Raw genomic sequence first — 16347 nt, forward strand, 5'->3', positions numbered from 1 at the left:
CCAACCAAATCAAAGGTTCTAGCAGTGACATTTCCCTGATCCTTATTAATTTTATTCCTACAATGGCTATTACTATGCCTTTTCACTAACAGTCTCAGAAAAATCTTGATTTAATTCACTGACAAGAACACAATATCTGCTGAGCAAAACGACGACATTGGAAACTCTTAGGCAGATCAGTGTTGCCGATGTATCCGCATAAAGTTTCCGCAAGCGTTTAGTTACGTTTTTCAAGCGATGCTTGTTTACTTTTGACCTTCATATGAAAACAAAGAACGAAATTCTCACCTTACTCGGTTAACTACATTATTTAATTTTCTAATTGTGAACAATGTTTCATCCGAGACTGTCACTGATATGTGCAATATCTGAATCGATGTGTTCGTCACTATTTGACCATAGAATTATGCACTGTTCCTCGTCATCATTATTAACATTTTGAGGCTGCGTGCCACATAATATAACACTATTGGCTTGCTCATTTTCACTGTTTTTATTTTTTTTCATCATCAGCTTCGTCTGAAGATGAGTAATCTTCAGGAAAAAAGACTTTTAATATGTAATCATATGAATCCACTAATTCATTGTCGTCCTGAGTTTCACAAATTTCAACTTCAGTTTCTTCTTTGGAAAATAGCAGTTTTCTGGGGGGAAAAATTCGATATATAATCACGCGATTTGCGGCCACTCATGTTTTCTTCATTTATAGGCCATCTGCTGTATATGGTCACTATAAAGTACCGAACGGGATAAAACAATGAACTCATATACATGATAATGGATTGGCGATCTGGGAAGATAGAATACTTAGTCCGCATAATTATGGTTGCCACTTGATCTTTAAGAGTTTTGCAGAGATGCAGGTATATATAATATTAGAAGTTTCATTGTCTATGAAACGTGAGCTCCAAAGATATATTCTTGAAACTCTAGACATTACCTTTGTACATAGCAAGTTAATTAAAAGCGAGAATTCTGGCACTGAAAATCCTTCGTTGAAAACAATGAGTATCGCACTTGTTTAGCGTAGTACTACCTACTAGCGATAAAAACTGTATGCCCATAGGAGATTGTGGAGGTAATTGATCACTTGTTTATTGCACCTATTCGTAGGATATGATGATCATGAACTTCGCACATAAGGATTTGAACGATTTATGTCAATTTCGTTATACTTAAGGTATATTACTATAATATATATATATATATATATATATATATATATATATATATATATACACAGTGCATGTATAATAAATATATGTAAATATAATGTAATAAATTAAAAATATGTAGTCTATATATATTATATATATATATATATATATATAAATATGTGGTGTGTGTGTGAATGTATCTATATATAATAATATATAATATACTATATATATATATATATATATTATATGTAGTATGTATGTTGTATGATATATACATACATATTATGTTTATATATACATATACTGTATATATGTATATAATAGTTGTGTATGTATTGTATATATGATATATGTATATTGTATCGTATATATATGCATACATATACATATGTATATATACATATATGAACATATACATATAGTATATATATGTGTATATACATGTATATATGTACGTGTATGTATATGCATGTATATATGTATATATGTATGTATATGTATATATTCATATATATATGTGTATATATACTATACATATGCGTGTTATATATGTATATATATGCTTATATGTATATATGTGCATGTATATATATATATATTATATATATATATATATATATATATATATATATATATATATATTAGTAATATACCTTATAATATATATATATATATATATATATATATATATATATATATATATATATTTATACCTATATACACATATATACATACATATATATATATATATATATATATATATATATATATATATATATATATATATATATATATATATATATATATATATATATATATATATATATATATATATATATATATATATATCTATATATATGTACTATAAAATCACAAAAGTAAGCACGTGATTTTGTTTACCAGCAAAAGCCACAGGGAAAATTCAAAAAAAGAAAAGACAGAGTGCCAAGTACTTTCGTGTATTTAACACATCTTCGGGGCACAAAGATGTGTTAAATACACGAAAGTACTTGGCACTCTGTCTTTTCTTTTTTAGAATTTTCCCTGTGGCTTTTGCTGATATATATCTATATATATATATATATATATATATATATATACATATGAGAAGTATTATTTTTTCCTTTCTTATTTGTCCCAGATATATTTATAGATAAGTTTGTAATAAACATAACAGCATTTATGTATCAGTATATAACTCATTAAATCATATAGGAAATAATTTTATAATATATTAACAGATTGATGTACAATAATCATATCACCGTCATATTCTGATAAGAGTCTTATCATTTATAATATTGTATTTGAATGAGAAATTGTTTAAAAGTAAAAAAATATTGCAATTTGTATATGATAAATTTACATGAATGCGCCATGAAGAAATTGCTGCTGAAATGCAGATGTGTAATCCGCATCGGCATACAAACTTAGATAGCTGCTCCGTAGACTTTTTACTCCGCATAGCAGACGAAAATTCCGCACTTCGGCAACACTGGCGCCACCATGCGGCTGCTGGATGAAGCTGTTACCAAGTGTCTGCAACGGATTCTAGTACAACCCATTAACCTCAAAAGGAATCGGTTAACAACACGGGACATATTGTGCTGTATTGACTGGAGCATGCGCAGTTCCATTAGTGTTTGCTGCGATGTCTCAGATGGCTATAGAGTTGCTTCATGACCGACTAAAAGTACTATTGTTCATAATATCTCAAATGATCTAAACATTTAGAGGTTTCTTTGGACGAAAGCGTTCTTTCATAATGTATAACTGTTGTAATTAATTGCATTCTTACACGCAGGTATGAAACTTTTATGTATTTTCTCTGCGTACTAGTATGTTACGATAATGTTGAATTTTTTGTCTTGTCTTGTTTATCTACAAGATGAGACATCAGAAAGGTCTAATCTAACTCTTTCGGTTGAAGAAAACACTACTGGCTATGAACCACTATATGTACCAACAATTTGGCATATACTTTTGTTATAAAATTGTTTTGTTCTTTTGCTCTTTCATACCTCATGCTGAACTGTTTGTCTGGTGATCTTTTCATACTTTGTTTACTTACCTGATGGAGGGACAGTCAGAGCAATGTACCAAGTCCCTTTTCTTTTGTATTTCCTTTTGTTTATTTCTTTTGTATCTATTTGATTTAATTGGATTTACTTTGGGGATCTTATATAGTTTGTATTACATTTATTATGGAGTCATTGCTAATTATATTCATGGTTGTTTCAGGTGATAATCTACTGAAGTTTAAGTCGAATAAAGCTTGGATAGCAGCACAAGAGCATTTTAATGTCACAACAATTTATTCAACTTAAACTATGGAGAAACTATTGAAGCCTACCCATCTGGATCTGGACCCCAGCTCCTCTTCTGCAGCAAAGGAATGGCGGCATTGGCACAAGACGTTTTCCAACTTTATTCAGGAATGTGGTGAAATGGCTCCAAATAAACTAAGGACACTCGTGAACTATGTCAGTCTTAATATGTATGACTACATTGAGGAGTGTGTGAATTATGATACTGCCATTTCCACTTTGGAAAAGTTATATATTAAGGCACCTAATAAAATATTCTCCAGGCATTTACTTGCTACTCGCCAACAAAAGGCAGGAGAAACTTTGGATGAGTTTTTGAGAGAATTGCGTAAATTAGGCAAGGACTGTAATTTGAAGGCAGTTAGTACAGAACAGTACAGAGAGGAGCTGATCAGGGATGCTTTTATAAATGGCTTGGCCTCACCTATGATTCGGCAGCGTCTTCTTGAAAACAAAACTCTAGACTTACAGGCAGCTTACGACCAGGCTTACTCTTTAGACCTTGCGCAACGTAATGCTAGTTTTTACAGTCACATGCTTCCTCATGTTGGGCATACTGCTGCTGTAGTTACCCCTGATCATGCTCTTATTGCAGATGATCATGTGAAGAGTGGACCAATGTCTGAGAGCTGTGAGGTAACTGCTGGAAATCAAGTATTAGCAGCTACTCTGTCCATGAAGAGAAAGTGCTTTTTTTTGTGGAGGTCCCTATCATATTCATGCACACTGTCCAGGTCGGGATTCCATTTGCAATAAATGTGGTAGGAAGGGGCATTTTGCAAAAGCGTGCCTGTCCAAACAATCTGCATATGGAGGTAAATCTACAGCAGCTACAGTATTTGATCCCTCACAGTCATCAATTGTTGCGGCTAACGCTGGGACCACTATTCCTCAGACCCTCTATCGGGCAGCTACCACAACAACAATCAATGGACGGAAGTTGACAGCCCTTGTCAACTCGTGCAGTGATGATAGTTATATAGATGCAGATGTAGCATGGGATTTAAAGCAGCCAATACATCCCACCGATAAAGACGTCGGTTTAGCACAGAAATCTTTGCATACAAACTCTCCAGGTTATGTCAATGTGGACTTGACTCTTCATCTTAATGGAGAAACTTATCCATCCACGCGTCTAGCCGTAATGAAGGATTTATGTTCGGGAGTATTACTTGGTCAGGACTTCCAAGAACAGCATCAGAAAGTGACTTTTGAATACGGTGGACCGAAACCTGCGCTCAACTTATCTGGTGCTAACTCCTACTGTTCGTTGGCAGCCGCTGCTGTGGATGAGCCTTCTATCTTCCAGCATTTGTTACCTAATTGTAAGCCTATTGTCACCAAATCAAGACACTACTGTAAAGGTGACAAAGAATTCATTGAAGCGGAGACTAGTCGTCTCTTGGCTGAGGGTGTTATTGAGGATAGCATATCACCGTGGAGTGCTCAAGTTGTGGTGGTTAAGGATCCCTTAAATCGACATAAGAAAAGGATGTGTGTCGATTATTCACAAACTATCAACCTGTATACAGAACTGGATGCTTATCCATTACCTCGGATTGACACCATGGTTAATGAACTCTCAACATATAGAGTATTTTCGACTTTTGACTTGAAAAGTGCTTACCACCAAATCCCACTAAAGGAATCAGACAAGAAGTATACAGCTTTTGAAGCCAACGGACGCCTGTACCAGTTCTATAGAGTACCTTTTGGAGTTACCAATGGAGTAGCAGTCTTTCAACGAACTATGGATAAGTTGGAGAAAGAAGAAAACTTACAAGGTGCTTTCCCATATTTGGACAATATCACTATTGCTGGACACACTCAAGAACAACATGATCAGAATGTGCAGTGCTTTCTTGAGGTCATCAACAAGAGGAACCTAACTCTCAATGCTACTAAAACTATCAAATCTGTGCGTACCATTAACATTCTTGGCTGCTGTGTAGGGAATGGTGTTATAAAGCCTGACATGGAAAGACTCCGGCCTCTACAAGAACTACCACCTCCCACTAGTCAAGGATCTTTAAAGAGGGCAATGGGTATGTTTGCTTATTATATTAAATGGATACAGAATTTTTCTGCTAAGATTCAACCACTGGCAAGAGTAAAGAAATTCCCTTTAAATGAAGAAGCTTTGCAGGCTTTTGAACTACTCAAACAGGAACTTGAAGGAGCAACACTACACTCTGTGGATGTAAATTTGCCTTTTGAGGTAGAATGTGATGCCTCTGAAGTAGCAGTCTCGGCAGTACTCAACCAGAGTGGCAGGCCTGTGGCCTTCATGTCTAGGACTTTACAAGGAAGTGAAGTACACTATCACATCATAGAAAAGGAAGCCATGGCTATCGTGGAAGCTGTACGTAAGTGGAGTCATTTCCTTGCTAGACAGCACTTTGATCTCGTTACAGACCAATGTTCAGTGGCCTTCATGTTCGATAACAGGAAACGCACTAAAGTTAAGAATGATAAGATCCAGGGATGGAGGATGGAACTCGCAGCCTTCAGTTATACAGTACATTATCGCCCCGGTAAAGAGAATGTGGTTCCTGAGGCCTTCACCCAAGCTTTTTGTGGTTCTGTGCTTTCCACGTCATCTACCCTCACTGAACTACATGGGAATCTGTGCCATCCAGGAGTGATTCGCTTATTGCACTTTGTGAGATCGAAAAATCTTCCCTTTTCCACTGAGGACGTTAAGAAGGTCTGTGCTTCCTGCAGGATATGTACCGAGTTGAAACCGAGGTTCTACAAACTCCAAGAAGGAACACTCATCAAGGCGACACAACCAATGGAGAGATTAAGCATTGAATTTAAGGGACCAGTTCCGACGGCCTCACGCAACCCCTATCTACTTATTGTGGTTGATGAATATTCTCGTTTTCCTTTCGCTTTTCCGTGTCCCAACATGAACACAACTACAGTGATTAAGTGCTTAGAATAAATATTCAGCCTGTGTGGGATGCCTCAGTATATACATTCAGATCAAGGAACCTCATTCATGTCCAGGGAGCTCAAAACCTATCTCGCACAGAAGGGAGTTGCGACAAGTCAAACTACCCCATTTCACCCAATCGGTAATGGGCAAGTGGAGCGGTTCAACGGTATTGTATGGAAGTCAATCCAGCTGGCACTCAAGTCCCGAAATCTTCCCGATCAGCGCTGGGAATTAGTACTCACTGATGTTGATGTGCTACATTCACTTAGATCCCTTCTGTCCTCTGTCGACAGCAACTAATTTCACACCCCATGAACGGTTTTTTGGATTTCCGCGCCGCTCATCCTCTGGGAGCTCTCTGCCTTCATGGCTTATGTCGTCAGGACCGTTATTACTGAGGAGGTTTGTCAGAACAACCAAAAATGAACCCCTGGTGGATGAAGTTGAACTATTAGATGCTAACCCAACATGTGCTAACATTATACTCCAGCGGACGAGAGTTGACAGTTTCTATACGTGACGGGATTATTCTGTTGCTGAAAGTCAAGAACTACCCACTGTTCCGTTGTCACCAGGGGCCATACAATCTCACTCTCCAGTGTCACCCACAGTGACCCATCAAGAGTTTCCAGAGGGCATGGAACTTCACCCAGAAGCTGAGATTTGAACAGAGGCTGCATTGCCTCCAGTACGGAGATCAACCCGGGTGTCAAGGGCTCCGGACCAATACGGATGGGATTGATTACTTATGAAGTGATGTAACCAATTTTATATCTAGAGGGGAAGAATGTTATAAAATTGTTTTGTTCTTTTGCTCTTTCATACCTCATGCTGAACTGTTTGTCTGTGATCTTTTCATACTTTGTTTGCTTACCTGATGGAGGGACAGTCAGAGCAATGTACCAAGTAATTCCCTTTTCTTTTGTATTTCCTTTTGTTTATTTCTTTTGTATCGATTTGATTTAATTAGATTTACTTTGGGGATCTTATATAGTTTGTATTACATTTATTATGGGGTCATTGCTAATTATATTCATGGTTGTTTCAGGTAATAATCTACTGAAGTTTAAGTTGAATAAAGCTTGGATAGCAGCAGGCAAGCCTTTTAATGTCCCAACAACTTTATTTAAAAACTTCGAGTACAATGCAATATTACATTAAAAGAAAAGTCTTAGATAACAATAGCTATAAATTCGATAAAACAATATGAGCTTGCACAATCACATACACACGAACGTACACGCAGACATGCATAGATACATAATCAATCAATCAAGCAATATCAATTCCTGAGGGATATGAGAATGTCCTGTTCCTTCGCAAAATTCGACAAGGGAACGTTCTGAGAGGTGAGGTCGACCTCATGTCCCTCTGGCGGCGAGAAAGTGAAGTTCTGGAACAGCGCCGCTGAGAAGATGCTCAGTTCCATCCTGGCCAGAGATTCTCCCAAACAGCTTCTTTTTCCTGGGAGGAGGAATGGATACATAGGTAAGAATGGATAAATTAAGAACGATAGGGTAAAGGAATAATTGGCTTTATTGGAGGGTAGAAAGACGAGGTTATGGGAAACTCCTAATGATAATAATAACAATAGTTTTAGATGGACAAGGAAGCTTTTATGAAGCTACAAAATGCCATAAATCATATAAAATAGGTCCACATCTTCCTACACTTACCTATCAAAAACGGAGCGAATCCTTCCTTGTGGGAAATGAATTTTCCATCCTCGTCCAGGAACCTTTCGATCTTAAACTCCTGGGGACTCTCCCAATACCGTGGATCCTGATGGGAAATTCCTGTCATATTGAAGACAATCGCGCCCTGAGAATGGAAAGTGAAAAGAAAAATAGAATAAGAAGATATGTATATCTTATTTTCTTTAAGAGTTCCCTTAAAGAGCGTGGCTGCCACATGTCTTTCTTGAGATGGGGTTGCAAGCTATACGCCCTTTCCTTGACTTCCTATGTCAGTACTTCTTCATAGCAGGGTCGACTGGTGTGGGGTAGGTCAGAGCAGGATCACATACTATGTTTTGCATACTTCTTCATACCTGGGTCTCGACTGGCATGGAGTAGGCCAGGCTTGAACCACAGGCCTTGCAAATGCAAGCCTAGAACTTTACCTAACTTCACGAACAAGTCTGTATATTGATATCAATGGGTCAAAAACGATTCAAGTCTGTGGAATTATGCACCTGGAGATCAGTCGAATATGGAGGGTCACATATGTGGAGGAGAAGACATGGGGTTGGCCATCTCATATACATATGTGTCTGTTTTGTGTGTATGTGTGTGCACATACATAAAAATATACATATAAAACCATAAAACAATCACCAATTCAACTTATCTTAAAAACAGACCCATACCTTTGGCACGAGGTATCCTGCTAGGTGAGTATCCGCACCAGTGGCGTGAAGGACGCCGAAGGGTATGAGGGAGCTCACTCGAAGGACCTCGTGGATGAAGGCTTCCACCAAAGGTAACCTGAAGTTAAAATGACCTTTAAAAAGTAGCAAGTTAAAATGTCAGCTACAGCAACAGAACAACTGTATAGGTTAAATCTCCGTCCAGCTGTAGGTCAAATCTCAGTCCAGCTCCAATGCCTGGGTAAAGACTCTTTCTGTGGAATGGAATGGAATGCAGAATTTAGGCTAAAGACCAATTGCTGGGAACTCTAAGGTCATTCAGTTCTGAAAGAGAAATTAGGAGCAGAAAGGTTCGAAAGGTGTCACAGGAGGAAAACCTCAAAGCACTATGAAACAATTGTTAGGAGAAGGTAGATCGCAAAGAAACTTAAGACGCTTTCTGTGGAACAATGATAACCAAAACTTGCAGCTACCCATAGCAGTTTAGTACAAGCATTCCTAGATCATAATGGGCCATGGAAGTCTACAGTCAGATAGAGTGAAATGGATACTGAAATGGCAATGAATATGATGGATTTCAAACAGGTCTAAAAGCCACTAACTTGCTGAGGCCAAATGTGAAGAAAGAGGAGAAACGTAGCAAAGGAAATTACCTGAAATAAACCAAGGAAAATAAAGTAAATTACAAATAACACATAAGTAAATAAGTATGTCTTAGTTTAACCAGACCACTGAGCTGATTAACAGCTGCTCTCCTGGGGCTGGCCCGAAGGATTAGATTTTTTATTTATGTGGCTAGGACCCAATTGGTTACCTAGCAACGGGACCTACAGCTTATTGTGGGATCCGAGCCACATTATATCAAGAAATTAATTGCTAATAATTACAAGAAACAAATACCTCTGACTCCACATTGGCAGAGCGGGGAATCGAACTCGGTACCACCTCATTGGTAAGCGAGCGTGTAAACCACTCGTCCAACAAGGAGCTGCAGAAATTGCACATGCAAACAACAAAAAGATAAAATACAAACATGAATAAATGAAAGCATGAGACAAACTGATAATTACTGAGACTTGTGTCGGTTGGTAGGAAACTCCCCACGCGGAACCACTTTGTCAATTTGCTCCTGAACTCTCTTCTGGACATCTGGGTACTTGGCTGCGTAGAGTATCATCCACCTGAGCATGTTGGAGGTCGTGTCGAAACCGGCAGCGAACAGGTCAAAGATGACCCTATTCAAGTCGACCTCTGAAAGCCAGGTTAAATCATAGAGTTTAGATTCGTTCTAATTTGAGAAGTGGACAGCTAACGATTACTCTCACCATAGCATCTACCCCCCAAAAAAGTATTGAGAAAATCATTTTCCCTGGAGACAATGTAGGATGGAATTCGAACCTCCTCAACTACCTACCACTGAAGAACTCTGCAATATCGGTTTTCTCGTTCATCTGAATGAGGTACTCGTCTATCACATTCTCTGCGTGGTTGACGTCCAGCTCAGCCTTCCTGGCTTCTATCGTTTTCTGTGAAGAAGCAGAAGATGGAATGTAAACAATTGGAGAATGGAGGCAAGCTTCCCTCAGTCATGATGGGATCATTGGAACTAGTCTACTAGGAATAAGAGCCAGTAAGAGGTCAATCAGTGGCAGAAGCTCTATTCTAAGAGTCTCAACCAAAGGCTCTACCCTAAACAGTCTCGACCAAAGGCACTACCCCAAACAGCCTCAACTAAAGGTACTACACCAAACAGCATCAACCAAAGGCAGTACCCCAAACAGCCTCAACCAAAGATATTAAACCAAACAGCCTCAACCAAAGACACTAAACCAAACAGCTACAACCAAAAGCACCATCCAAAACAACCTCAACCAAAAGCACTCACCCCAAACAGCTTCTTCGCAGCAACCACAGTCTTATCCAGAACTTCCATTCTGAAGACTTTGTTGAGGACAAATTTCGGGAGAATTTTCTTCAAGATGGGGCAGAACTCGAGGATGAGGAACCCCAAGGTTTCGTCCTGGAGTGTTTTGATGATCCTCATGAACTCGCTGACCTCCTCATCGTATAGGTCGTACCTTCGACCTACAACAAACAGACAAACAGTCATCATAAACTCAGAATGCAATAACTGAAGAAGAGAATTTCAAGTCATTTACAAACGGGAGAAATATCTAAGGGGTTGTGATGGCATAAGGCCATCTTAATATGATATTAACTGCTACTTGAGATGCTAGTTATCATTATATATACTCTACTCACTCAAAATAATTGCTAAAATCCAACTCACTTGCAGTCATTGTAAAGACCCAACTCACTTGCAATTATGAGAAAGACCCAACTCACTTGGAATCACTGCAAAGACCCAACTCACTTGGAATCATTGCAAAGACCCAAATCACTTGGAATCATGACAAAAACCCGACTCATTTTCAGTCATTGTAAACACCCAACTCATTTACAGTCATTGTAAAAATCCAACTCATTTATAGTCATTATAAAGATCCAACTCATTTACAGTCATTGTAAAGACACAACTCATTTATAGTAAACTTATTTACAGCCATTGTAAAAGCCCAACTCATTTACAGCCATAGTAAAAACCCAACTCATTTAAAGTCATTGAAAAGACCCAACTCATTTACAGTCATTGCAAAGTTCCAACTCATTTACAGTCAATGCAAAGATCAAACTCATTTACAGTCATTGTAAAAGCCCAACTCATTTATAGTAAACTTATTTATAGCCATTTTAAAAGCCCAACTCATTTACAGTCATTGTAAAGACCCAACTCATTCACAGTCATTGTAAAGACCCAATTCATTCACAGTCATTGTAAAGTTTCAACTCATTTACAGTCATAGCAATGACCCAACTCATTTACAGTCAGTCTTTGCAAAGACCCAACTCATTTACAGTCACTGTAAAGACCCAACTCATTTACAGTCACTGTAAAGACCCAACTCATTCACAGTCATTGTAAAGTTTCAACTCATTTACAGTCATTGTAAAGACCCAACTCATTTACAGTCATTGTAAAGACCCAACTCATTTACAGTCAGTCTTTGCAAAGACCCAACTCATTTACAGTCATTGTAAAGACCAAACTAATTTACAGTCACTGTAAAGACCAAACTCATTTACAGTCATTGTAAAGACCCAACTCATTTACAGTCATTGCAAAGACCCAACTCATTCACAGTCATTGTAAACCCCAACTCACTCGCAACCATTTGCCAGACGACGTTCAGAACGGCGATATTCAGAGACTCTGGAAACTTGGAAGGCTTTCCAGCGTAGTGCTGGAAGTCCTCGATCAGGTATCGGGCTTCGTGGATGATGGCTTCGTCCAGTCTCGATTTGCCCATGCCCAAATCTCTCAGGTTCCGCAGGAGGAACCGTCGGGCATTGACCCATCTGCGACCGTTGCTCAAGATCACTCCTGGGTCATCAAAGGTCATGGTTTGAGTAAAGAAGTTATGACCATAGTTTGAGTGAGAAGTAATGGCCTTAGTCTGAGTATAAGGAGTTAATGGTAATAGTTTGAGTAATAGAGCAATGGTTGCAATTTGAGTAAGAAATTGACGTTCATAGTCTGAAGGATGAATAATGGTTTAGTCTGAGTACGAAGTTAATGAATACGGTTTAAATAATGCAGCAAAAAGAATCATATAATGGTCAGAGTTTGAGTAAGAAATCCTTGGCCATATTTATTTAGCATAAAGATGTATTAGTTGTAGTTCAGGAAAAAAGGTCTTTGTTTGAAAAAAAAAAAAAAAAAATATGTGTATTTTTAGAATTGAACACATCTCTTTGTTTTCTGGGGCAACATTTAAAATGAAATGATGAAAATATGTACCAGGTGTATGTTCAATTTACGTATCTGTAGTATGAAACCAATATCTATAAGACCTGGAATGTCTTGCAACAGTCGTAAAACATGCAGAATCTGCGATTATATATATATATATATATATATATATATATATATATATATATATATATATATATATATATATATATAAGCGAATACCATAGGAAAATGATGGCAGAAATCCAAGCACTTTCGTTCTTTACTAAGACATTTGTCATTTTCCTGTGGTATTCGCTTATTTAATGAAGTCACGTGCATCTGCTGTGATTTTTAAGCATATAAATATCTTAACGAAAAGGTCAAGGTCACCTGCTTCCTTCCCGTCGGTCAAGAAATGGAATCCTTCCATATGCGGACGATCCGAGAACTCAATCCTACCCAGGGCGTCCTTCATCAGTTTGTAGTCGCAGATGTAGATAATTTTCACCCCAAAGAAATCCAGCCTGCCTTGCAATATTGCACAAAGTCAATAGGACAAGATAATGGTATATGACGATCAAAATTAATAATGCAATACATTTTCAACCATAATTAAAAATGGCGTCTGTACAGTACTTCTCACTTACGTGAAGACGTCTCCATATTTCTTCTGGTAATTCACGACTTCTTTCATATTAAGAGCCACGCCCGAGCCGAAAATCGGGTACCCAAGAGGACCTATCGAAAGAAAAATTCATTATTAAAAAATAAAAATTGTTAATGTGTCTCCCCTTCAGTGACGTCATCAGTTTAAACCACCCCATCCCCCACGTTATAAGTGATGTATTAAAAGAAGCTTAAGTAATGCCTACATTGCACCGCATGAGGTGCACTGACGACACTAGCCTCCTACAGGGGCTGCTTGATAGAAGCAAGAGCATGTGCTGGCATAAGGCCAGATTTAAAACTAAAGATTACTTGGGACATCACTAAAAGGCGATGTGCGAATTCTACTCTCTCTCTCTCTCTCTCTCCTACCTGGTGGCAATCCCTTGGGTCTCTTGAGCCAATGACGAAAGATGAGAACGAGGGAGAGGAAGAGAATGATTTCGAGAATCATCGTTGTCTGGGATTTCTCATCCGCTCAGAACTGAAAGGAGAAATTTATTTATCTGCTAAAACAACAGGTCGTTCATTATATAGCCACAATGTTAACATATTATTATTATTATTATTTTTTTTTTTTGCTCTATCACAGTCCTCCAATTCGACTGGGTGGTATTTATAGTGTGGGGTTCCGGGTTGCATCCTGCCTCCTTAGGAGTCCATCACTTTTCTTACTATGTGCGCCGTTTCTAGGATTACACTCTTCTGCATGGAGTATTATTATTATTATTATTATTATTATTATTATTATTATTATTATTATTATTATACGGTATCGGTCACAATTTATATCAAGTCACAAAACAAATTTTGTAAAAATATACTTTAAAAATCAGAACTGAGAGAATCAGAAATATAAGTAAGCAACAAAACAGATAAAAATACATAAGTCTATACAGACATAAAAGCAGCTAGTAATTATAGTTATAAAAAAGAAAGATTAAGAATGTTGAAATAGCGCGTCATTTTCCTCGTAAGCTGATTAAGAAACCATCACACTATATTAAAACTGAAAGTAACTACCGCGCCCCTCTGGTTCGGTACCTACCAGTTTCCGTGCAAAATGGGCTTCGTCTTTAGTACCAGCTCCTTGGAGATGGAGGTAAAATCATAAACAAAAGATATACGCATAACAAGAATATAAACAAAAGGCAGTAAATATCATAAACACAAAGCAAAAGACAAACAAAAGGCGGCAAATATAAACACAAAACAAAATAAACATAAACAAAAAATCTCGACTTTGATCCAGATTTCATCCGTTGGGATTCAGTGTAAACCAAAACACGAAAACAACAGATAACGCATTACGTATTTTATGTCTTGTAACTTTTTATATACTCAATAGGTTCATTTTTCTTATATTTCACATTTTCACTTCAAAGCCACCCACTTTAAATAAAACTAGACTCCACTGTTACCACATCATTGATTTGATATCCGTCAAATTCAAGCACATTTTAAACTATCATTATTATTTTTCAATTCAGACTACCTCAAATTAGCCTTATCTCGACTTTAACCACAAATTTCTGATCGCATCGTCGAAGCAAAAATGGATTCGATCTTTTCCAGAGGATCATTTCAGACCAAACGAAAATAGATTTTACCCTAATTCCTGCGACTGGCTTCGGATTCACCCAAAAGAGCTGCAGAACTACTTGCAATGAGTCGATGACGTCTACTGTCACGGAGGGAAAAGAAGGAGGGTATCTATATCAAGGCCTTGATGTCTGTGCAGTTGCCAGATAGCGCTACCCTGACCTGAACCACTTGTGCTTGCGTGTAACATTGTCACCGAGGGGAATTAGAGAATGCCTGTCCTTATTTATGCATTAAGTAAGATTTCCAGTTATGCCTAAAGAAGGAATAAGGAAGATTAAAAGTTCCAGTTGCTATTGCTAAATTTTCTCTCTCCCCCAACCTCCCCATATTTTTTTCCAACTAGAACACATTAATAATTTTAACCTTTATTTCCATTAGGCCTATTCCTGAGTGCATGGGAACCCATTTTTGCATTGTAACTATTATTTCTGGTCATTTATTTATTTTAATTTATGAGATACTTTTCCGTAGCATCAGGTATTATTTTTTTAAAATTATTTTATTATTGACGATTGTGGAATGTTTGTTGCTACATAAAGAAAAACGATTCGTGGAACCTGAGTCCCTCGTCGTTATAACGATACAAAGCAGGTTGCTTCGAGGTAGACAGTTCAAACCAAGATGGAAAAACATCTTATTCCATCTTGGTTCAAACTAGTCACATGAAATTCTAAAGTGTGCCAGTGCAACCATAGTGTTCATAATGCAATTCAACACTATCAGTTGATAGATAAGGAAGATCATTTTAAATCATTTTGAATAATTCGGGTTTGTGTGATACAATAATTCTATATATTTACAATGTTCAGTCAATAATTCCATATATTTACAGTCAGTAAATAAAAGAGGGATAGAATTACGGAGAATAATGAAGTAATTGTTATCGTAATCAGACGATGACAAATATACGTTAATCCCGTAGGTGGGTAATGTTGTCAATGCACCTCATGCTGCAACCCCTTGCATCTCCTTTCATATTCTCTTTCTTCCATCTTACTTTCCACCCTCTCCTAACAGTCTATCCATAGAGTAACTGCGAGGTTTTCCTCCTGTTACACCTTTCAGACCTTTCTATTGTAAATTTCAGTTTCAGCGCTTGGTCTTTGACCTTATCTCCATATTCTATCTGTCAAATATACGTTATGGAATAAAATAAAATAAAAAAATCGTAAATATATTCAAAAAGCTTCTTTGGTATTGGATGCTCAGATGTGATAAAAAGGAAATAACTTTAAAGACAAATAAAAATTATTCCGTAAAATTAACATTCACTTTCTGCTTTAGATACTCAGGATGACAATACTCTTATGAATGCGAGAAAGATAAGACTAGACATTATCAGTACAGCAATGCAAATAATCATGATATTTACAATTCTTTAGGAAAAAAAAAAGACCTATAATCTCGTCCCCATTTAGGGCTTAGGCCTAATTGCACACTCACTGGGTACTTTAATAATTATTGGGCTTAATCTTGTGATGGCATTA

General features: G+C 37.3%; 2 protein-coding genes across 2 annotated transcripts; one reads left to right on the forward strand and one right to left on the reverse strand.

Annotated features, from left to right (window-relative positions):
- The first annotated feature begins 3490 nt into the window (after positions 1–3490).
- Positions 3491–7589, forward strand: LOC135197465 (uncharacterized). The gene is made up of 3 exons (XM_064224534.1): positions 3491–4118; positions 4222–5853; positions 7477–7589. The coding sequence occupies exons 1-3, from the start codon at positions 3491–3493 to the stop codon at positions 7587–7589; spliced, it is 2373 nt and encodes a 790-aa protein (XP_064080604.1).
- On the reverse strand, positions 7532–15009 carry LOC135199852 (cytochrome P450 2L1-like). The gene is made up of 11 exons (XM_064227992.1): positions 14866–15009; positions 13628–13739; positions 13237–13327; positions 12980–13113; positions 12020–12238; positions 10682–10881; positions 10211–10322; positions 9867–10047; positions 8797–8914; positions 8105–8249; positions 7532–7892 (listed from the first exon to the last, which is right to left on the reverse strand). The coding sequence occupies exons 2-11, from the start codon at positions 13707–13709 to the stop codon at positions 7711–7713; spliced, it is 1464 nt and encodes a 487-aa protein (XP_064084062.1). The 5' UTR covers positions 13710–13739; positions 14866–15009; the 3' UTR covers positions 7532–7710.
- Positions 15010–16347: the final 1338 nt, after the last annotated feature.

This window comes from Macrobrachium nipponense, chromosome 23 (genome assembly GCF_015104395.2).
Source record: "Macrobrachium nipponense isolate FS-2020 chromosome 23, ASM1510439v2, whole genome shotgun sequence".
Lineage (NCBI taxonomy): Eukaryota > Metazoa > Arthropoda > Malacostraca > Decapoda > Palaemonidae > Macrobrachium > Macrobrachium nipponense.